Source organism: Vombatus ursinus, unplaced genomic scaffold (assembly GCF_900497805.2).
Source record: "Vombatus ursinus unplaced genomic scaffold, bare-nosed wombat genome assembly UNPS02013758.1, whole genome shotgun sequence".
Taxonomy (NCBI): domain Eukaryota; kingdom Metazoa; phylum Chordata; class Mammalia; order Diprotodontia; family Vombatidae; genus Vombatus; species Vombatus ursinus.
The window spans coordinates 9357-32249 of record NW_020953536.1 but is presented as its reverse complement, the minus strand read 5'-3'; the positions used below and the strand labels follow the sequence as shown (position 1 = coordinate 32249).

At 57.3% G+C, this 22893-nt stretch overlaps 1 protein-coding gene across 1 annotated transcript; it reads right to left on the bottom strand.

Annotated features, from left to right (window-relative positions):
* Positions 1 to 2855: 2855 nt before the first annotated feature.
* LOC114040608 (midnolin-like) lies at positions 2856 to 21517 on the bottom strand. The gene is made up of 8 exons (XM_027858717.1): positions 21333 to 21517; positions 18650 to 19395; positions 16449 to 16536; positions 15297 to 15359; positions 10268 to 10648; positions 9405 to 9576; positions 8003 to 8257; positions 2856 to 5472 (listed from the first exon to the last, which is right to left on the bottom strand). The coding sequence occupies exons 2-8, from the start codon at positions 18874 to 18876 to the stop codon at positions 5189 to 5191; spliced, it is 1470 nt and encodes a 489-aa protein (XP_027714518.1). The 5' UTR covers positions 18877 to 19395; positions 21333 to 21517; the 3' UTR covers positions 2856 to 5188.
* Positions 21518 to 22893: the final 1376 nt, after the last annotated feature.

Below are 22893 nucleotides of genomic sequence, written 5' to 3'. Positions count from 1 at the left end.
AAGAACACAGGCACTAGAAGGAAGAGAGGCTGGGAAGAGCTTTCTGTAGAAGATGGTTTTAGTTGAGTCTTAAAGAAAGTCAGAGGAGCCAGTAGTTGGAGAGGAAGAGGGAGAGCGTTCCAGGCATAGTGACCAGTCAGAGAAAATGCCTTGAGTTGAGAGACAGTGTCTTGTTCAAAAAACAGCTGGAAGGCCAGTATCATCCGATGGAAGAGTATGTTTTGGAAAGTAAGGTGTAAGAAGATTGAAAAGGTATAGGGAAGGAAGCTAGGCCATGAAGGACTTTGAATGCCAAATAGAAAATTTTGTATTTGATCTTGGAGGTGATAGGGAGCCAGTGCAGAATGTGGGGGTGGGGGGAATGTGACATAGTCAGACCTACATTTTAGGAAAATCACTTTGGTAGCTGAATGGAGGTTGGATTGGAGTGGGGAGAGACTTGAGGCGGGCAGACCCCTCCCTCTCCCCAGCAGTATTCCAGTCTTGAGGTGCTGAGGGTCTACACTAGAGGGGTGGCAGTGTAAGAGGAAAGAAGGGGGCATATTTGAGAGATGATATGAAGGTGAAATCGACAGGCCTTGGCAGCCAATTGGATATGGAGGATGAGAGATAGCGAGGAGTCTACTCTGACCTCCAGGTTGGGAGGATGGTTTATCCTCTACAGGAATAGGGAAGGTTGAATTAGGGGAGGGTTTTGGGGGGAAAGTTAATGGGTTTGGCTTGGACATATTGAGTTTAAGATGTCTGCTGAACATCAAGATATCCACATATCTGAAAGGCAGTTGGAGATGTGAGACTGGAGGTCAGCAGAGAGGTTGGGGCAGGATAGGTAGATTGGAGAATCATCAGCACAGAGATGGTCATTACATCCGTGGGAGCCAATGAGATCACCAAGTGAAGTGGTATTGAGGGAGGAGAGAAGTAGGCACGGGGACACCTATGGTATGATCTAAATGAGAATCCAGCAAAGGAGATGAAGAAGAAGCAGTCAGACAGGTCGGAGGAGAACCAGGGACCCCAGAAGGGCAAAGAGAAGAAGGTGAGCAGCAGTGTAAAAGGCTTCGAAGAGGTCAAGAATGAGGATTAATCTAGGTCCAAGGAAGCTAAGAAGAAGGCCCCCGGTCTAATCCAACTCCCATTTTATGAATGGGGGGAAACTAAAGCCTAGAAGAGTGATTTGGATAAGGTCAAATGGGTAAGTAGGGGCAGAACCAAGGTTCTCTCTACTGTACCGAGGTTTTAAGGGGCATCTGCCTGAGTGGATCCCTCCTGCTGGTCACCCTAAGGTCTCAGGTTCTGGTCAGGGGTGGGGGATGGTATGAGGTCCCCCTTGCCCTCCCTCTCCTCAATCCCCCAAAGCACCTCAGTCCTTCCCCCCACTCCATCAGCAGCAGCTGCCGACATTTCCTGTCCTGTACCAGGAAGGAAAGGGGGTGGGGGGTAGCGGCCATGCCTAGCCTGAGGCTCCTGTCAGCAACTTCCTGAGCCCTGACCCCAGCCCCATCAGCTAAGAACCTGCCTTCCCGGCAAGCCTGGCCCCTACACCACCCACATTGAACCCATTTACTTCGGACAGGACACCTGGCCTGTTTCTGGTGCTCAGAAGCACCCCAACCCCCACATTCAGGGAAAGTGTGAGAACTCTTGGAAGGGAGGACACCCTGCCTCTTTCTCCACCTCCTAACATCTGGCTGGAGGCCTGTACTAGGCTCCAGAAGTTTGTGATGCTCACCTCTCCCCCTCCCTCCCAAAAAAGCAAAGGTGCCCCCCTCACCACCCGGGTGCCACTGCACCTGACTAGCTGACTTGACGGACCTTGGCCGAATCACCTGGCCTGCCGAGGCTCGCCATTGTTGAGAGAGGGGCAGAAATGAAAGAAACTCCCAAAGTCCATCCATGGAAGTAATCAGAAGACCTGGCTGTGTTACCAGGTGTGTAAACTCTCAGAGACTCAGTTTCCTTATCTATAAAACAGTGATCAGACCTGCTTAACTCATGGTGCTGCTATGGAAACATTAAACGTGCTCAAGGAACAGGGAAACAGGAGTTGTTTTTCACCTGCCTCTACACCCAGATACTCTGTTCCAACATCCCTCTTAGCTCTGTCATCTGTTCTAAGGGCCCTCCCTGGTCTGATATTGTCTTCTAGGGACCCTCCCAGCTGACATTGTGTATTCTAAGGGCCCTCCCAGCTCTGACATTCTGGGTTCTGAGGGCCCTCCCACATCTGACCTGTGTTTTAAGGACCCTCCCAGGCCTGACATCCCATGTTCTAAGAACCCTCCCAGGCCTGACATTCCATGTCCTAAAGGCTCTCCCAGCTCTGACCTGTATTCTAAGGACTCTCCCAGGTATCACATCCCACATTCTAAGGGCCCTCCCAGCTCTGACCTTTTGTTTTGAGCCCAAGGCGGATGCTTGGCTCTGGGCACCCTGACTGCAGGGCTTAGCATAAGGCCCCCCTGCATACACTCTGGGAAGCCACTTGAGCCCCATGAGGCTACAGTCTGGGCAGAGCCTAAGGGAGGTAACAGCCTGTTTTCAGGCTCAGCTGTACATAATAAGTAGAGACAAGTGGTGGCTTGTGGTGTTCCAATCATTCCCACACCTGAGGCACCCAGACTAAAGCCCAGATGGGCACCTGAGTAGGACTGACGGCAGTGGACAAGGAAGGTTGGACAACAGAGGACAGCACTCACTTGCAGGCTCCCCAGGCACCAGCTTAGCTGGTGCTTTCACGTCAGGCCAATCCCCTCGTCCTTCTTGACCTCAGTACTCCCAACCCAAGCTCAGTAAGCCCCAAGAAGCCTCGGCCCCCTGAAGCAGCCAACCCACCCAATTGAGATGACTCCAGCTCGTGTTTCATGGTCTGTTTATTATTTTAAAATCATGGTGGGCGGTTTTCTCCTCTCACTGTCTGGTTCTCACACAGGTAACGTGGACAAAGGGAGTGCAGGGGAGAGGGGAGGATGGTGGGGGGCCAAAGGCTACGCCCAAACCCACCAGGGAACACTGGGAAATAATGCTCTGCTCGTGAGCCCCTGGCCCTCATGGGCAAGAGACTGGTGGCATGGTGTGTGCCTGCTCCCATTCCCCCCCTCCAGGTACGCCTTGCCAGGACAGGGGAGGTCTGTGAAGCAGGCACCAAAGGAATTCAAACAAAAACAAAATAAAACAAACGCCAGACATTTAAATAGAAATCCAAATCTTAAAAAAAGAAAAAAAAACACCCCACAAAGCTCGAGTTTTGACTTTTTTTCTCCCTTTGGAAAAATATTACGCCTCGAGTATCCCCCCACCCCCACCCCAAAAAAATAATTACAAAGCTACAGGAACACAGGGATGCTCACATCTGGACATGAGGTGTTGTCACAAGACCGAGGGGAGGGAAGGGTCTCTAGGCTGGGAGCAAGGTGGGGGGAAACGATCAGTGAGGTCCTGGCTTTCCCAACTGATGGGAGGATGAGGGGGAGGAGGAGTGGGACACAGATGGTGGAATGGGGAGGCAGGGTGTGGAGGGAAGGACAGAAGGGGGCAGGGCCCAGACAGCTCAGTCCATCTCCGTAAAAAAGAAACAAGTGATTTAATAAAATAAAATCCATTGAAATGGCCCCGTGGGGAGGGAGATTGGGGGGAAGAGAAGTCTCCCACCCCACCTCCGTGTCCCAGCCCTGGCATCTATTTGTCCCCCGACAGGGGATGTGGCCACTAGGGCGGCAGCAGCGAGCTCAAGAGGGAGAGGGTTCTGAGTGGGCCCTCGGGGGCTGGCCAGGCTGGGAAGAAACAGAGGGTGGGGGGCAAAGGTGGGGCAAGGCCAGGAGGGGCCTGTCCCCTCCCCCAAATAGGGTTAATGCTACAAGGCCATGCCCTCCCCCACTTGGGTCAGGGGCAGGGGTCTCCCCAGACCACCTCCTCCCGTGGGCAGCTGGTCCCCCTGCCCCCCAGGGGGGAGGGGCAAATAGCAAGCTCCCCCCAACACACAGATCAGGTGAGCAAGAGGAGGAGGAGGGGACAGAGCACTCCTTCCTCCCCACTCCTTTCTCTCCCAGGGCCTGAGGAGAGAGGCTCAGATCTGAAACTGGCTCAGTCAGACAGTCAATTTACTCTATAAATACCCCAGCCCAGGCAGGGGGGTCAGAAAACAGGGAGGGGAAGAGGAGGCAGGGCAGGGAGATGAAGGTTCAAGGCAGGTGGCACATGGGAGAAAGGATGAGGTGGGTGGGCAAGAGACACCTCTGGCCTCCATTCTTGTCCTCTCCCTCTGGGAGGAGTGGGAAGGAAGACCCAGCTCCCAGGCAGGCTGGCTTGTTCCGACGCCAGCCAGCCACCCACCTTGCGGGCAGTACCCTGGAGGAGGAGGAGGAGGTATAAAGGGGATGGGGTAGAGAGAACTAAAAAAAATCTCCCCCAGAAGGGAGTCAGTCCCAAGGCCAAAATCTCCAGCTAAGGCCTTAAAAAACCAAAACCAACCAAAAATCCCAACCACACAGTGACAGGACACCTGGGGAGCCAGAAATGACCCAAACTTGAGGGGCGCCAGCTGCCCTGGCCGGTGTGGAGCAGCTTTTTGTGTGGTTTGGGCTCAACCTTGTCTGCTGCACTGGCCTGGAGTGGAGGCTGGAGTTTCGGGGAGAAAGCATCCCCCCACCCCCCTCCCCAAATCTGTAAAGTGCACTATGAGTCTGTTCAATTACGTATTGTCTACTTAGACCTGAACGGGGTACAGGGCGGGGGTGGGGCTTGGGGCAGGCGGGGGTGGGCTGCTGGTGGAGTCTGTTTAGCTCACTCAAACCATCTGGCACAATGCTACATATGTGGAGGGGGGGCAAAGAGGGGAAGGGACGGCCCCAGGGCAGGGGGGCTGGGCTTCCCTGGGTACAGGGGTGGCCCCTGGTAGGATTCTGGCAGAGGGAAAAAAGGGGAGAAGAGGCAAGAGAGGGAGGAGGCCAGCCAGGAGGACCAGCCACAGTCTGTTGGGCATAGAGGGACGAGGCTGGGGTGCTGAGACCAAGCCTCAGACCCAGGGGGACAACCTCGGCCCTCTGGCCTGCCATCCCCACCCCACCCCGCCCCCGAGAAATTAAGGGGACACTACTGGGGGCCAGGGGCAAAGACGGGGGGACGGGCAGACAGAGCCAGCCCTCTGTCCGGACCTGGGGCCGGGAGGCGAATGCCGCTGGGGCAGACCCTAGGCCACCACGAACTCTGACTTGAGGTCCGCCTTAACCTCAGGCTTCCAGAGAGAGTCCTCAAAATCGAGGTCGAGACCGCCAGCATCACTGGCCCCGCTGCTGCTGCTGCTGCTGCTGCTGCTGCTGGTGGCCCGGCCTGCCTTGCGGCCCGAGAGCCAGTGGTAGGGGCCTCGGGCATCCCGCCGGGCCTTCCGCCGAAGGCGCTTCTGCTGCAAGAGCAGCTGTAGACGTTCCACCTTACACCGAGTGGCCCGGTTCTCCGTCTGCCTCAGACGGTCTCCTGTAAATCAAGGGTCCGGGATGAACATGTGTGTTCGTGCGTGTCTATTCAGGGGACCAGGACCCCAGGCCTGGGAGTCACGAGGAGCGGGGGAAAGCCTGGCTCTGCCCTGGTGACTGTGTCACCCTGGATGGACATCTGCCCCCTTTCTGAGCCTCAGCAGGATAAGTCTCTTGGTCCCTTCTAAATCCCTCAGCAGGAGAGATCAAAGATCCTTCTTCTGAAGACTTAGCCAGGAGAGGGGATTATCAGATTCACAAAGCTGAGGGACCATTTAGTCCAACTTAGCCGTTTTACAGATAAGAAAACTGAGGCTGAGAGAAGAGAAAGTGATTTCCAAGATGACCCAGGGATGAGGTAGGAGAATCTGTGGGGACAAGGGCCCCTGGCTCCTAGCTCCTGCCCCTAAATGCAGAGAATGCCAGAGTTGGCCAAGGATGCAGGCTGTCACTATCTGCCCTGGGCTCCCTGCGATAATGCCCAGTGACATGCCCCTGGAGCTCCCTGCTAGGCAGGCTGGGTGCCGAGTGCCTTCCCTGCACCACGAAAGCTAGGCCCAGGACTCTCCTGGCCCAGGAAGGAGCGGGGCTCTGTTGTAGGTGACCTCTCTCCCTGTCCCCCCCCCCCATTCCCCAGGGAGCCCTAAGCTGGGGAGGTGGGTAATGGAAGAGAGACCAGGCTGTCCCCAGAGATCTCTATCTCCTGCCCAAGACAGATGGCTACAGGACCACATGGCCTCTCCCAGGGCCTGGGACTGACCCCAGGGATTCCTGAAGAAAGGACATTGGCCTTGGGGTGGGGGAGACAGGACATATCTGCGCAGGCCTGGCTGGGAACTGATGTTCCGTCTCCAAACCAAGCCTTGGGAGGTTGGTGGAATTTAAAAGCTCTATGAGGTTAGGCAGCGTTTGGAATTGAGAACCTGCCCTGCATACGGTAGGCATTTAATAAGTGCTGAATTAAAAAGGAGCAGCAGTGCTTGCATTAAGAGACACCCTGCCATTAACAGAGCAAAGGAATGTGGCCTTGGCCACGGCTTTCTCAGGGTCTCAACATCAATATGAGGTTTGGGTCAGATCAGGGATTCCTTTTCGGTATTAGAGAACATTCCCCAAACTCCACAGCACAGTGGTGGAGTAGCTAGCTGCTCACTGAGAGAATGCAGGCTGGTATTTCAGTAAACTTGCTGGCTGGGAAACTGGGACTGGGAAACCAGCATCTCTGACAGACATCCTGTCATTGCAGCTTCCTAGGATTCTAGATTTAGAGATGAGAGGGGCCTTAGCCACCATCTGGCCCAAACCCCTCCTTTGACAGATCAAGAAACTAAGGCCCAGGGAAGGGAAGGGCCTTGCCCACAAGAGCATCCAGGTGAGCAAGTCTAAGAGGTGGGATTTGAACCCAGGCCTTTTGGGTTCCTGCAATGCTGGTTCCTTCCAACATTCTCTCTTTTAAGGTCCCTCTCAGTTCTGACATGGGATTATCCCCTTGGAGGTGATCTGGGCGGTCACCAGCATCTTACTGTTTTATTGGACTCAATACAACATATATCAGGTGCCTACTCTGTACTGGGCATTGTGTTAGGTGAGGGGGAGGGGACAAAGACCAAAGCTGACCTAGAACATCAGGTGATCTAAGGACTCTCCCAATTGTGCTGTGGTGTTCCAGGGGCTCTCCCTCTTCTGCCATTCTTTGTTCTAAGGGCCCTTCCAGCTCTGACATTCTCCTATGAGCTAAGGAAGGAAGGAATTTTGGGGGAGGGGGGATCCCCTTTAATTCTTCCCTGGTGTAGAACACATCCTGTCTCAGAGAAAGGGCAGATTGTCCCTCTTGCTTCTCTTAATCCAGGGCCCCTCTGACTTCCCCTCCCCCCACTGCCTCCACCCCCCCTGCCCCCCTCAATAGGACCTTTGTCTGGCCTGGTGAAGGTGGGGGTGAGGGGGCTGGAATTGGCCTCTCCTCAATCACCCCTGCCAGACACTAACACCCTTCCTCTGCCCCCTCCTTCTTGCACCCAGCACTATGGGGCGAGAGAAGGAAAGGCTAGAAATTAATATATGCAGATTAATTCTCTCTCCCTACCCATCCCCCATCTGAATATGCTCACAGTCCCCTACTGTGTTGGGGTGGGGGGGAGAGAAGAAAAGAAAAACGGAGCAGATGGGGGAAGGGGATGGAAGGGAACAGACTGGGGGGGGAGGGGAAGGAAGGAAGGAGGGAGAACCCATTCATAAAAAGCCTGCTAACTTACACTGGGGCCATCTGGCCCCAGGAACCTCAGAGTGTTAACCCCTTGGGGGATGGGGATGGGGACAGAAGGGCAGGGCACGGCCAGGCTGGGACTTGCAGCACTTTCTAAAGGTCCTGAATGCTGGGGGCTGCCCTAACTAAGGAAACTGACCCCCCTCTCCCCTCCCCTCTTGGCCAGCTGCTCTACTCTGCTCTGGCCCCTCCAAGGGGTTCAGCCTTTATCCTGGAATGACTAGCTACCCTCCCAGGTACACCCTGGCCCAGGTGTGCAGGCACTCACCGCTGGGCTTGCACATCCGGATCTGGCTCTGGACCACGGAGTGCAGCGGGGACGTCAGCTTCTCGCAAGAGGTAGCTTTGGTGGTGAGCTCGGGGGAGGGCGAGCACTGGGTCTGGCATCGGAGCTGGGCCAGGGACTGGGGCATACCCTGGTAGTGCCGCGTGGCACTCAGGAGGTCATTGAGGATCTGCAGGATGGTGCCGATGTCCCGCCGCGGGCGGCCGCTGCTGTCCTGGCAGTTTGGATGCAACGTGCCTGTGGGAGGAAAGGAAGTGTATGTGTCGGACTGGACCGCGTCCTTCCCTGGTTCTGGGAAAGGGGGGTGGCACAGAGGGAGGTTCTGGGGCCTGGGTAACGAGGAGAAGGGAGGAGGGGTCTGCCATCGACAACGGGCTGACTCCCTCCTTCTCTGGGCTCTGCTTTCCTCCTCCGTGATATGAAGGAATTGGAGAAGATCTTCCCTAAATGGCCAGGTAGTAACCAGAGATCGTGCTCCCCAGGAAAGCAGAGGAGACCGGGAGAGGGAGAAGATGGAGGGCAGCTAGGATGGCAGTGTTCAAGACAAATTCAGCTGGGGGCAGAGAGAGAGAGAGCGGCTATGTGGGCAGATGGTGCAGACAGGAGAAACCTGCACTAGGAGTCTACCCTTCCCATTGCTATCTTGGGGCTTCTCCTCTCAGGACCTCAGTCTTCCCCTATACAACACAAGAGACTTGGACCAGATCTCTAAGGGCCCTCCCAGATCTGACATTCCGGGTTCTAAGGGCCCTCCCAGCTCTTGACATTCCATGTTCTAAGGGCCCTCTCAGCTCTGACATCCTGTGTTCTAACTAAGGGCTCTCCCAGCTCTGACATCCTGTGTTCTAACTAAGGGCTTTCTCAGCTCTGACCATTCTGGGTTCTGAGGGCCCTCCCAGCTCTGATATTCTGTGTTCTAAGGACCCTCCCAGCTCTTGACATTCCATGTTCTAAGGGCTCTCCCAGCTCTGACGTTCTGGGTTCTGAGAGCCCCCCCAGATCTGACAGTCTGTGTTCTAGGGACCCTCCCAGCTCTGACATTCCATGTTCTAAGGGCCCTCCCAGCTCTGACATCCTGTGTTCTAAGGACCCTCCCAGATCTGACATTCTGGGTTCTAAGGGCCCTCCCAGCTCTTGACATTCCACGTTCTAAGGGCTCTCCCAGCTCTGACAGTCTGTGTTCTAGGGACCCTCCCAGCTCTGACATTCCATGTTCTAAGGGCCCTCCCAGCTCTGACATTGTGTTCCAGGTTCTCTCCTAGCTCTCATTCTCCATCTTCATTTCTTCTAAGTTCATATCTCATGAGGGAATAAGTAGCTTGAAAACCTCTAGAAGGGGTAGTGGGGAGTCCCATGAGCCTCAGTGATGGGCTTCAGTCCATACCAGAAAAGGTCCCTGAGAAGACTCCTGGAGCATGGTTCACGAAGCTCTCGATGACGGCGCCAGGTTTCCGGGAGCGCGTGCTTGGGGCTGGGCTACTGCTGGGTGGGGAAGAGGGGGTGGCGGAGGAGGAGGAGGAGGGGCTGGTGCTGCTGCTATGAGAGGCACAATCCACCTGCCAGGAGAGATGGGGGTCAGCTCCAGAGTATTGCAACCCAGCTCCCAGCCCCCAGCCCCCAGGCCCCATTCAGAACCTGCAGCACTTCAAGGTCTACAACTGCCTTTATCTCAACAGCCCTGTTAGGTAGGAAACATTCAATCTGGTTGTGCCCATTTTATAAATGGGACAACTGAGGTTCAGAAGCGAAGTCCCCAGAGTCAATCAGCCAGCCAATACTGAAGCTGAGATTTGAGGCCACTTAGGCTTCTGACTCCCAAGACACCACAAGCTACCTCTGTGGACCTGGCAGAGTGGCCATGAAGCCCGGTTTGGAGATGGTGGGGATAAAAAGAGATGGAAAGGGAAATAGGAGGGAGCCAGAGACAGTCTAGTATAGCAGGGAGAGCCAAGATGTACAGTCAGAGGACCAGTATTCAAAAATCCAGGCTCTACCATTTACTAGCTGTGTGACCTTGGGTCGGTGAATTCCCTCCTCTGCATCTCACTTGCCCCATCTACAAAATTAAGGGGTCATACTAGATTACATCTGAGGTCTCTTTCAGGAGTGACCTCTACGTGTCTTGGAGTGGCCACCCTGGCAGAGGCTGGGTTCCTACCCTAGAATGGGTTCTAGACTCAGATCTAGGAATCCAAGCTCAGCAGTCCCTCCCCCAGTCTTACTCTGCCCTCCCCATCCCTGAATCACCTCAGAACAGGAGGAGACTGTGCTGCCGTTAACCGTTTGTGTGCTGGCGCCGTGGGACCGGAACACGCCGGCCGTGACGGGCGAGGGGTGGGCAGGGCTGAAGTAGGCGGGTGTGCTGGAGGTCGAGGAGGGGCTGGGCGGGCAGGCAGGCACGGGGACTCGGGCGGTGGCGGCAGCAGCGAGGCTAGATGATCGGCAGGGTGAAGGGGTGCTGGTTGTGGCCCCCGGGTCCCCACGCCCCGCCACGAGGTGTTGTCGATGCTGGAGCTGGGCACCTGCAGCTGCTTGCTGGGCAGCCAGTTGGAGCTGCACAAACATCATGTGGTCACCTACTCGGAGGGCCAAGGTGAGCGGGGAGCGGCCCGAGAGGAAGTCGCTGACCTGCGCAGAGAAGGAAGGAGGGAACCGGTGAGGGTGGCGAATCCTGCCTCTCGCGGCAGGCTGCGCCCCCCCTCCCTCAGAGGAAGAGGTCCCTGGTAGAGCCAGCGACCGGGGACTCTACCGTTGTCCCTGAGACCTTGCGAAAGGCCCACCTGGTTCTCAGTTTTCCCATCTGTAAATCGAAGAGACTAGACGGGCCCTCACAGCCCTGATATTCTGTTCTAGGGGGCCTCCCGGCTCTGACATCCTGGATTCTAAAGCCATTTTCAGCTTTGACTTTCTAAGCTTCCCAAGGTGCTGTCCCAGCTTAGATTTTAGGGTTGTAAGTCTTAATCTCAGAAGCAATCACTACCATAGAACAGTACAGTTCTGAGAGGGCAGGAGTGAAACAGGATAGCAGGATCAGAACGTCCCCTTGGGTTCCCTGTCCTTCCGTCCTTCTCCCAAGGCAGGGTGCCCCCGCCCCTCCAAGGTCAAAGCTCTGTGGCACTCCCAGGACTAGGGCCTGTCACCCCAGACCCACCCAAAAGGAAGATAACCAGGTACAGCTGTTCTCCATTGAGGGTAAGAGGTGGGGAAACCCAAGAGCCAAAGTCCAGGCTGGAAGAGTGACTCCCCCCCCATGCCATTTTTCTTTCCTGACTATCATATTCGCAGACACTGCCAGATCCAGGAGTGCAAGCCTGGGAGGCAAGAGGTCGGGGCCTGCCCCATGCCTGGTCAAGTAACTCCACTCCTCTACCCTGGGCTTCCAGTGTTTCCCTAGGAAGCTCTGTGTTCAGTGATCTCTGGTCAGTAAAGGACAGGGGCCTCCCCGCTCACCGCCCCTTGAAAAACCAGTCCCAGCGACCCTGGGGCCTGTGCCAAGGGTCACTATCCCATTATACAAGAGCAAGTCTAACCATACACACATAGCATCCCTGGACACCAGGGGAGCCCCTATCGAGAGAGGCAGGTATGCCCTATACAATCCTCCTGCCTGACCCCCTAATAAAAAGGGGAAGGGGGCCCTCCTCTTCCTTGGAAGGCAGACAACACAATGTTCTTGGAGGTGGGGGTCCCAGTGAGACAGACAGACAGACACACACACACACCTGTTTCCTTCCCTGCTCCCCTCTCATCCCCATCCCCAGCTCTAGACCAGAAGTTCAAGAGGAGAAGTGCTCCCTTCCCCCCATCTACCTGCTGGTAAGGTACCAGAGATAAGCAGAGACACAATTCAGCCATTAGAAGCCCTGTCACACTCCTGCCCTCCCTTACATCCCAGAGTTCCTAAATCCTTTTTTTCTGGAAGAGAAGGGACCCACCCCTGCCATTTTCCTGGCCCACAGAGGCTAGGAATTTGCCTCTTGGCCCCATCCTGGGAACCAATGGTTGTCAAGGCAGGGTGGCCTTCGAGCCAAGAAGGGTACCAAGAAGCAGACAGGGGCCCTCGAAATACCACCCTCTTTTCCTCTTTCCCCATCCCAGCTTCCCACTCTGCCCCCTCCCCCCCCAACCCTGGCCTTAGAAGCCAATGAGTGGGAGGGAAAATTCTTGGACAAATTCTTCTGTTCTAACCTTTGCTTCCTCAAGATAAATATTTATCTGTCCCAGCCCAGCTGAAGCATGGGGGTGTGTGGGGGGGGTGGGCTGATAATTCTAGGCTGGGCTTTGGGGGGAAGTCTAGGACCCACACACAGTAGTCTCCAGACAAAGCCACTGGGATCACTAGGACTGGACACACCAGGGGCCAGGGCAGGGAGCGGGACGGCTTGTTCCTGGAAGGACCTTGGGCCCCAGGGCTAGCCATTCCTCCCTCTCCTCAAATACAGTGGCCTGACCTCTGATAAAGATCATACTTCAGAGTATCTGAACCCTAGGAGACACCAGAGAGATCGTCACAAAGGGGAAACTGAGGCTCTCAAAGGGCACACAGCACTCCAGTGCCAGACTAGGCTCCATAAGGGCCCCTGCCAAACTATGAGACTGCTTCCACCTCACCCTCCATCCTGAGGAGATGGGCATTGTCAGGCAGAGTCCCAGTGCCTGCTCTTAATGCCTCCCACCCCAAAGCTGGTTCCTGCCCAGGGGACAGAACCTGGCAGTTGAGACCAGGGCCATTGCTCCTATTAGCATCTGCCTCATCTTCCCCAGGGGCCTGGGGTGGGGGGCAGGGAGGGGGGAGTAGCCCTCTGATTCTCAGAAGTGACAGAGGGGATGACTCAGAACACTGCCTGCTCTGTTTGCCTCCTCTGCCCTTCCGCCCTCCTTCCTTCCCTCTCCTCTGGTAGCTCTGACCAGGCCAGCTAATCTGGGTGACCTCCTCAGAGGGTCCTTCCCCGCCTCTTCCAGCCCAGCCCAGCCAAGCGTGCACCTCAAGCACTTGGCTGGGGAGGGGGAGACCGGACAACTCTCTAAGAGCCATGTCCCCTCTGCCTTGGTCTCTCCACCCTTCCCCACCAAGGCGAGCTGCCCAACTGTCTCATTGGCTGACCCCCACCCAAGAAGGTGCTGACCCCAGCGAGGTGGGCGAGGGCAGCCAGAGCGAGCAGAGAGGAGGAACGTCCCTGCTTCCCTCCAGCCCGTGTCCTTCCCCACCCTCCACCCTCACCCTGCTTGCCGGCCTCCCCAGCCCATTTCCTCCCACAGGGAGAGATGACACAGTGGCTTGTCGGGAAAGCAGCCCTGAGGGAGCCCTATCACAGGCCCAGGTCCTCAGGCGCCTGGACGCTAGCGCACTCACCCCTCCCACCCCGGTGAAGCCTGACGCACGCACGGCTGGGCATGGCTGGAACGGATGTGATGGGGCGAGGCTTCCTCCAGAAAGCCCCCCCTCCCCTTTGCTCCTCTTGCCCTCCCCCTACACCAGCCAGCGGGAACTGCACCCTGCCCCTGTTCACACACCCTGTGTGTGGTGGTGGGGGGGGGCTGGGGGGAAGGCGGAAGTCACCCCTCCCTTTCTCATCTACTAAAACACTCCTTCCTCTCCACCCCGAAGGCTGGGGTGCTGGGCCTAGGTCTCCCCTTTGTCCCGGGACTAGGAATCCACCTGGCGTGTAACCTGAGCCCTGGAGGCGCAACCCCCCCACCTAACTCTACACACAGCCCCTCCCATTCCTGCCATCTCTGCAGATTACTTACGCCAGGCCTGCTGGCTCTCCCAGGAGGCCCCTGGCAACACGGGCACAGGGAAGCTTCCTCTGCCCCCCTCCCCTCAACATGAAACTATGAGCCCTGGGGGGGAGTTGGGGGGGGAACTAAGGGGGGAGAGGAGCCACTGATGGAAGTGGCAGAACGGGTTTATGCCTGGCTCTGGGCAAGAATGGCCTTCTCCCACCCACCCACACACCCACCCCCTCCTCTCTACTTCTGCCTTGCCTTCCCCACCCCCAGAGGCCCTGGCATCCTGAGGATTTCTAAGCACTGTGTCAACCCGGGCCTCCTCCTCCTCCTCCTCTCTCCCTCCCTCCCAGGAGGCTGGAGCCAGGGCCAAGAGGAGAGGGTGGGAGCCCCCAATTCCAACACAACCCCATTTCCCAAAAGAGAGGCCTTGGATACAGTCAGGCAAAACTGGGCACAGAGCTCCCAGGGCAAGGGCATGAAGGGAGCCGGCCAAGAAAGGCGAGCCTCCCTGATTACAAAACATTTTCCTAACATCCTGTCCCTACCTCAAGCGATTTCTGGGCCTAGGCCACCCAGAGAAGCATCCAGACACCCAGCTTGCAACTCTGACCTCCTCACACGGCCCCTGCCTTCCTGGCATGACAGAGGGGGCCGGGTGGCCAAGGAAGCCCCCCCCATACACACAATAAACAAGGTCACAGAAGAGGTTTGGTTTGGGGGGGGAAGGGTTGCTCTTTGCTGACGCACAAACTCTGGGGGTGGAGTCTGTTGGAGAGTCAGGGTGGCTGGGAGGGGGAGAGGTACCCTCCCAGGCATGGAGGTCCCTCCCTCCTCTTCCTCTCAGGGGAGGGTTTTTTGCTTTACAAAATTCCAGCAATGAAATCCTTCCAGAAGTCAACAGCAGCTAAGTGGGGGGGGGGGGGGGGGGGATGGGGGGCCGCCCAATCCCAGGGGGAAGATCAGGGGGGGGGGGCCAGACCAGAGATGTCCCAGCCCTAGAGAGAAGCAGCAAAGGAACCAGCCCAAGTCTTGGTCAAGAAGGGGCCAGAAGAAGGGCTTAGCCTAAGAGATAAACTCTAATCCCAGAGGAAGAGAGGGTGACCTCCCATCTTAGACTGGCTGCTGAGGCCAAAGGCAGGGAACAAAAGGAGTGGGGGTGGTCCTGGACCAGGCCAGGTGATCACTGAGGGGAAAAATCATTAGCTTTGGTCCTCAGTCACATCTCTAACACTCCCACAGCCAGCCGAACCTCCCCCCACCCCCAGTCCATTGCCCCACACCCTGGTGAAATACGAGAGCGGTCTCACGCTCAGTCCTGTGGGAGGGGAACCTTTGAAGGTCAGAGCTGTTTGGGCAAGGAGGGAGCCCCAGCTCTGCAGGTCAGCAGGTGGAGGAGGTGAAGGCCAGGGTGACCTCGGGCCCTAGCCTGGTGCACACCGGCTCCCACCTGCTCCTGAGGCTTCAGGGGAAAACAAAGAGGGGGAGGGGGAGAGCTGAGGTTTGGCCGCAAGACCCAGGGAGCGGAAGTGGTCCCCTTCCTTACCTGAGTTTCGGTTAAGCTCTCAAGTGCCTGCATTACGGACTGCTCGGGCCGAGAGGCCTGGGACTGAGAGAGAAGAGAAAGCCAAGGTCACTTGGGGTTCCTGCTGACAAAACCACAGGGGTAGGGGAGATGGAGGTGGGAAGTTTCACTTCTGCACTTGGGGGAGGTAGGAAAAAGTCACAATGTGAGAGCCCCAAGTGAGAAGGCAATGAAAGGGGGTGAAGGTGAACAGATCCCAAGCCAAGGACTACGACTGCAGGGCCACAGAGAACCCAATGGGGCCTCCCAGAGAGAGGAGGGAGGGGACAGGAACAGATCCACAAAGGGGGATGTGTGATTATGTGGGGAGAGGAGAGAGGGAAAGCCTATGAGGCATTGTGTGTGTGTGTGTGTGTGTATGTGTGTGTGTGAGTGAGTGAGAGAGAGAGAGAGAGAAATTGCTTGCTTGAAGGAGGGAAGGTCATAAGCAGAGACTGTGTGACCACACATTGGGTGCTGTAAAGGGCATTTCTGCCAGGGATGAGGGGACTAGATGCCAAGGAAGGCCCCTGTCTGCTGAGGATCAGTATATGTGTGGATGAGGACGTGGGGAGGCGGTCACAAATTTGAGCTGGAAGGGACCTTGGAGGACCTCAATTTACAGATGAGGAAACTGGCCCTACTGTGACTCATTCAGGTATTAAGTGGCAGAGATTGGATTTGAACCCGGGACTCCAAAGTCAATGCTCTTTCCACAGAACCACGGGGAAGTAGTTAGGTAAGGAAGTGGGAGGAAAGGAGGGAGGGATGGATATACAGGTGGTCAGAAAGGTGGGGTGCAGGGACACACAGGCAGTCAGAAGGTGGGAGGAGATGAGACACAGGCAGGTCAGAAAAGGAGGGTGCAGAAACAGAGGTCAGGAAGTGTGGGAGGGGATATCCAGAGGTAGGGGGCAGGGGCACACAGGAGGTGTGTTGGGGGACATACAGGAGATCAGAAGGTATGCATGGGAGGGATCAGGACCCGCAGGAGGTCAGAGAGAGACAGAGAGAGAGAGACAGAGAGAGAGAGAAAGAGAGAGAGACAGTATGTGTGTGTGTGTGTGTGTGTTTGGAGAGGGGCAGAAGGGAGAGTCCCTTCCCCCCCAATCAAGGTGTGGGAGCATCCTTTACCATGAGGCCGGCTTCCACAGTGGGGACGAGCGTCACCTTGCTGCCATCGCCCACACCCAGATCCTGTAGCTTCCCAGAACTGAGGCGTCTGTGCAGAGGGAGGGAGGGAAGAGGAAGAGAGGGGTGAGACTGAGTGAGGTGGTGGAGAGACGGCAACTGTAGCAGAAGGACTCGGGGGGAGGAGGATGGGGTGGGGGGGAGAGACAGAATTGGAAAGCTCTCTTTGCCCCCCTCCCTGGCTCTCACAAACCAGGGCAGGGCCCCAGCTGCTTCCAGAGGCAGGAAGCTGGCCTATTATTTAATCCAGACCAGGGTCACTCTGCTCATACTGCAGAGCCCACTCTCCTAGGACAAAAACAAACATAAACCACGGTAGCACACACCCCACCCCCCCCACCTCGAAATTTACAAAACAGCTTCAGATTTTACCAAGAGATTTTTAAATGTCTCACTGGCCAATCACAAAACAACCTGCCCCAAGGAGGCCCCCCGGGGATAATTCTCCCCACCGTGACAGAGAGGGGAAACTGAGGCCCAGAGTAGAAAAGAGATTTGCACAAGTTCACACAGCTGCTTAAAGTCAGGCTTCCAACTCCCCAAGGTGGGCCTGGGGTAGGACAAAGCTTTCCTCTTTGTAAAGGAACCTGCAACCATCAGTGGCCCCAGTCCTCCCATTGCTTCCCTCTCCTGGGGAGCTGTCCTTGTGAAAGAAAGAAGAAAGACTAGACAAGGAAGGGAAGGAGGACTAGGAGTCCTGGCTTTGTGCCCTGAACTGGCCAACGAGCTGCCCACCACACCATTCCACATCACTACTGAGGTGCTCCAAAGCAGCTTGGGGGTGGGAGGTAGGCCATGGCCCATAGCTACTCCCCCTCCCCAAGATTCAGTACCCAGTTATGACTGTTCTCTAGATGAGATTGGTAAGCAGCGTCTCTCCTCCCCCCATTTCCCGGCCACCAACAGGGCTCCCCTGCAGGATCAGCCCAGGGCTGCTCAGACAAAGGAGACCCCCCCCAAGCCCCTCCCCCACCCCTGGCCCGCCAAGCCCCACGGGGAAGGCCCCAGCCCAACCGGCCCCCTCCTTCCCTCCCTCCCTCCCTTTCTCCCCCAGGCCTCAGGTTATTTAAATAAAGGGGGGGCGGATAAGGGGGAGAAGAGGCTCCCAGAGAGCTCCTACCTCAGAACAAAGCGGGGAGGGGGAGGGGAGACAGAGAGACAGAGAGGCAAACAGGGACAGAGAGACCCAGAAACTGGGCAAGGACAGAGAGACCCAGAGACAGGAGCTGAGATAGAAGCTGGAACAGGGACAGAGGCCCAGAGGACAGCCACCATGGCTCCCTACAGATCCAGCCCAGGCACCCCCCGGAAACTTTCTGGCATGAAAGGTTCACATTTTCCATTTTTAGCTGTCCGGGTTAAACCGCTGAAGCCTGGAGACTGTCGTTGTCGTCTCCTCCCACCTCCTCCTCCTCCTCCCCTCCCCTCCCGGAAAACTGCCCCCTTCACCCCCCCCCAAGAGCCTCGGGCAGGCAAGCCCTGCAGTCGGGAATCAGATTTCGAAAGGGGAAGAGGTGAGGGGGTGGGAGCAACGCATGAGAAAAGGCTGCAGGCTTCGGAGCTAGGCAGGGGGTGGGGGGATTGGGGGCTGCAGTCTTTGTGCTCGAAGGGGGGGGCCAGAAAAACAGAAAACGAGTAACAGACACGGAGACAGAGACAAACGTTGGGGGGGGGAGAAGGACAATCGAGACACAAGAGACAGATGGGGGGGGCGGGGGAGGGGAGAAGAGACATTGAGATGAGACACCCAGGGACAGAGACAGGGAAGGAACACACACACACACACACACACACACACACACACACACACACACGGGGGGGGGACAGACAGACGCAGAGGTCGAGAGGTCTACAGAGACAGGAGTCGCGGAGAGAGGTAGACTGGGGGTGGGAGAGAGAGAAGGGGCCAAGAGGCAGAGAGGATAGAGGAGGAGGGCGCGAGGAGCTCGCACACCCCTCCAGCCCTCTCCAGAAGCGCCCACCTCCTCCTCCTCCTCCTCCTCTTCCTCTCCTCCCTCCCGGTCTCGCCGCCCCCTTCGCCAAACCCGGAGCCCAGCGCGATACAGCCTTTGTTAGCTTGCGGGAGAGGGGCCCCGGCTGGCGGAGGGAAGATAAAAGGGTCAGGGGCTCGCTCCGGTACTTACGTCTCCTTGTAGAGCAGCGCCAGGCGCTCCTTGGGCACCTTCAGACGCTGAGACAGGCGCCTCCGGAGCCCTTCCACCGTCTCCTCGCCGGGCACGGAGAGCTCATAGCGGGCGCCCGTGGTCGTGTTGATGCACAAATTCATCGGAGGCTCGGCCGCCAGCAGCTCGCAAGGGGCAGCGGGGGCGGCTCCACGCCGGCAGCTCCGGGCGCTGGGCTGCGGCTCCATCGGCGGACCCAGGATGTAGCCCAGCAGAGCGAGAAGCGAAGCGTACAGAAGTGGCCGATAGGGTCCCTGCGTCCTGGCCGGGCCCTTGCTTGTTCTTCCCCCGACCCAGCCGCCGCCAGGTCCTCAAGTGGCGCTCGGCTGGCTCGCCTACCGGCTAACCCAGCACAACAGTCCGGAGTTGGCAAGAACCGAACCCCTTCGCGGGAAAAGGAGACGGCAGAAAAGAGCGGCACCTTTCAGGGCTCTAGCCGAGGACGCGGCCTCCCGACCGGAGGGCGGAGCGTTTAAAGGGCCACTGCCCGGGAGCTGGAGGCTGGAGAGCCCGGGCGCGGGGGTGGGGGGGAGAACAGGCGGAGGGAGGGGAAAAGAGGTTCACAGCCGCCTGCTTTCTCTGGCCTCCTCTCCCCTTCTCCCCGCCCCCCTCTCTTTCTCTCTCTCTGCCTTCAGCCGAACCTAGCAACAGCAGCCGCGGCCGCTCGCAGATGCTGCTGCGGCTGCTTCCCGCCGCCGCTCGGAGCTCTGGGGGTGAAAGTAACAAAAAAAAAGTTATAATGTATCAACGTTCTAAAGGGGCTGAGCCCGCCCCCCTTCCTCCTCGCCTCCCCCCGCCTCAGCTCTCTCATTCACTACTTACTCTGCCGGGCGCCGCTGACCAATCGCAGCGCTTCGAACGCCCCGGCGGCCCCCGCCCTCCACCAATCGCGGCCCAACCGGCCCCCCCCCCCCCCCGGCCGCCAGGGCCCACCCCCCCCCCGCCCGTCTGGCAGCAACCCGCCAATCAGCTGGGCTCGGCTACCCCTCCCCGCCCCCATCCCCTCGGCGCCCGTCCTCCCGCCCCCCTAGTCAGTCCCTCCCCTAGCCAGCCCTCCCCCATCTTCCCAGCCATTCATAATCTCCGAGCCCCACAACAAAGAGCTTGCTCGGGGAGCGGGCGAGCTGCGTGGGGAGGGGGCCCGGGAGGGTGTGCGGGGATTTTTCCTTCTTTTCCTTCCCCGATTTAGAATCTAATTAGAGGATAAGTCACCGCCGAGCTCCCAAAAATAAGCGCGGGGGCGAGAGGCGGCCAACACCCAGGCGCTGGGGAAGAAAGGGGGAGCCGCCCACGCAATCTGAGGAAGACACCAAGGTCCGCGTGGACCACAGACACCATTGTTCCCAGCATTGGGAAGAAATGGCCTCCCTTACCGCTCCACCATGAGAGAGAGGGAGAGAGAGAGAGAGAGAGTGTGTGTGTGTGGTGGAGGTGGATTTGGAAACGTCAAAATGGGGGCGCCGGGGCTCTGAAGCTTAGGGTCCAAAGTCATTTGTTAGTGGCAGAGAAGGGACAGGGCAAGAACAGTGCGAAGTGGCATTGGTGCTCAGGGTAGGGCTGGGGAGGGGAGAGCGGGCGGGGCATCCGGGCCACCGGGGATCTCAAATCGCAGGGGGGTCTGGGGGGAGGCGCTGGAAGGCTTGCACTAACACAAGTGTGCCCCGCCCTCCCTGCCTCCCTCCTTCAGTGACGTGGCTTGGGCAAAATACTGTGAAGATCTCCCCCCCACACACACACACGCTTTGAGATCTATGCACCTCCCTCCCTCCACAAACAGCCACCGCCCCAGGGTGGGGCGAGAGAGAGGTGGGGGAGAATGGTCTTGAGGGCCTCCCTCACCTCGCAAAGCTGGGGAGCCGAGGTGAGGGGGGAAATATGGGATCCTTTAATAGATGGGCTCCCCCCCCCCCCCGCCTAGGAGGCAGTGACGCGCGGCGTCTCGCTGGTAGAGCCAGGGAGCCCGAGTACCGGGGGGAGGGAAGCAGGAAAGGGGGTGATCTGGGGCGGGGACCCAGAGCAACGCTCCCCATGAGTCAGCAGCGCGCGAGCGCCCTCTCCCGCCACCTGGAGGGACTTCAGGCCCGAAAGAAGGGGGGCGGGGTGTGTGCTCCCGCGTGCGGGGCTAGAGGGGGGGCTGTTGGGTGGGAGAAACAGACTCCAGCAGAGATGGAGGGAGAAGCAGGAACCCAACTACCAACCCTAGGAAGGATTCTCCCACGTTACCTAGCCCAACCCCCTCCTTTGAAAAGAAAGGGGTGGTGGTGGCAGAGAGGGCAAGCAGCTGACCCAAGGTCACACAGCCGGGACTAGGACCAGTTCTATGGTTCAAAAGTAGTGTTTGGTCCTCATTCCTACCCTCACTTTTTGAAGTCGAAGACATTCACGTAGAGGCCCACAGACAGACGGACCGTCACACAAACCCACACACTCCAACTCCCTTTAGACTTTTAGACGCCCAACAGCCCAGGACCGGAGAGTGTTTCTTGGGCTCTCCTTCCCCCATCGGGCATCTTGGAGAGGAGTAAACCTCCCAGATGACTTGAGAATTCTTCCTCCGGAGGTCTCCTCGCCCCCCCCACCAATTCCACTCTTTGCCACCCCATTCCCCCCACGATGCCGTGGTCCCTACGCCGAATCCACTCACCGATCAAAACCCGAGCTCCAGTCCCGAATCCCGCAAAATTTTTAAAAATTAAAAGCCCCCCCGAATAATCCACAAAATCCGCTCTGGAAGTACAAGTCAAGGTCCGGGAATCAAGAATCCAGGAAGAGTGGGAGGAGGAAGCCTAGGGTTACCCGACTGCCCAGTGACTGTGGCCTGTTTGGGAAGCGCTAGAAGTTTTTATCCGCCCCCTCCCTCCCTGTCGGGGTGGAGTCTGGGCGGATTCCCGGCCCCCGGGAGCAGAAACGCCCAGGGCTGCCCCGCCGACTCAGCAGCCCGAGAGGGAGCGGGCAGGCGGGTGACGCAACCTTCACCTGGCACCCTGGGTCTAGAGCGGGGGGGCGGAGTGGGGGGGTCATTACCCAGATCCAGCCCTGTCTTCCCCTGCCCACTCGAACACGGGTCGCTACGCAGTGGCCTGGGCCCTCCTCCCCAGTGTCCAGGGCTGGGCCCTTGGCTTCCCTATCTGCCCTCTGCCCTTCTGCCCTTTCCTGTCCCCGAGTCTCTGTGTCTCAGGGTATCCATATCTGTTTCCCTATTTGTCTTCCTATATCTTTGTCTCCCTTTCTGTTTCCAGGTCTTGTGTTTCTGCGTTCTCACGTTTCCAGGTCTCTGTATCTCCATGTTTCTGTCTATTCTTGGCTGAAGCTATAATGGCCTTGTGTCTCCCTGTCTTCTTGTCTCTTTCCTATCTGGGCTAGGCTGGGTACTAGGAATCCCAGAATCTACCCTTGCCTAGAGGTGACCTTGTCCTTGGGAGCTGGGGGTGGCGGGAAGAGGGGCTGTCTTTCTCTCCCTTTCTGTAACACAGCCCAGGGGTTGATGGGAGGGTGAGGAGATGAAATGCTTACTAGACAACAGAGGTGCCCAGGGAATGACCCAGGGCTGGACCATAGGGTTCAGACTAGGAAGGTACGTTGGAGCCCAAACCTTTCATTTTACAGTTGGGAAAACCGAGGCAAAAAGAGACTGGGTCCCAAGGTCATACAGCTATGCTGCTGCAGACAGGATTTGGACCGATGCCCACTAAGGCTGAGCTCTTTCCTCTACGCCTGAATGCCTGGGAGTCAGGAGACCCAGCTCTGGACTGCAGAGTCCACACTCCTCCTCTGAATGATGATTTGACCTTGGCCAAGTGCCCTCCCCTCTCTGGGCCTCAGTTTTCTTACCTCGGACTGATAACTAATCCCCTGCCCAGGTCTGCCATGGTGTGATTCCCTCATTTTAAAGAGGGGGCTCAGCAGGGTTTCTCCCAATTTCCCGCTAACTGCAATGCTTTGAGACTTCTCTGGGATTCTCCATCTTGCTCCTCCTCCATTGGATACCATCTCCCCCCCCCCCCCCAGCTTTCTTTTGTGTGTTGCTTTCTCCCATTAAATTGTAAGCTCCTCAAGGGCAGGAACTATCTTTGTTTTGTTTTGTATTTGTACACCCAGTTCTTAGCACATAATTTGGCACATAGTAGGCCTGGGGTGGGGAACCTGCAGCCTCAAGGCCACATGTGGCCCTCTAGGTCCTCAAGTTCAGCCCTTTGACTGAATCC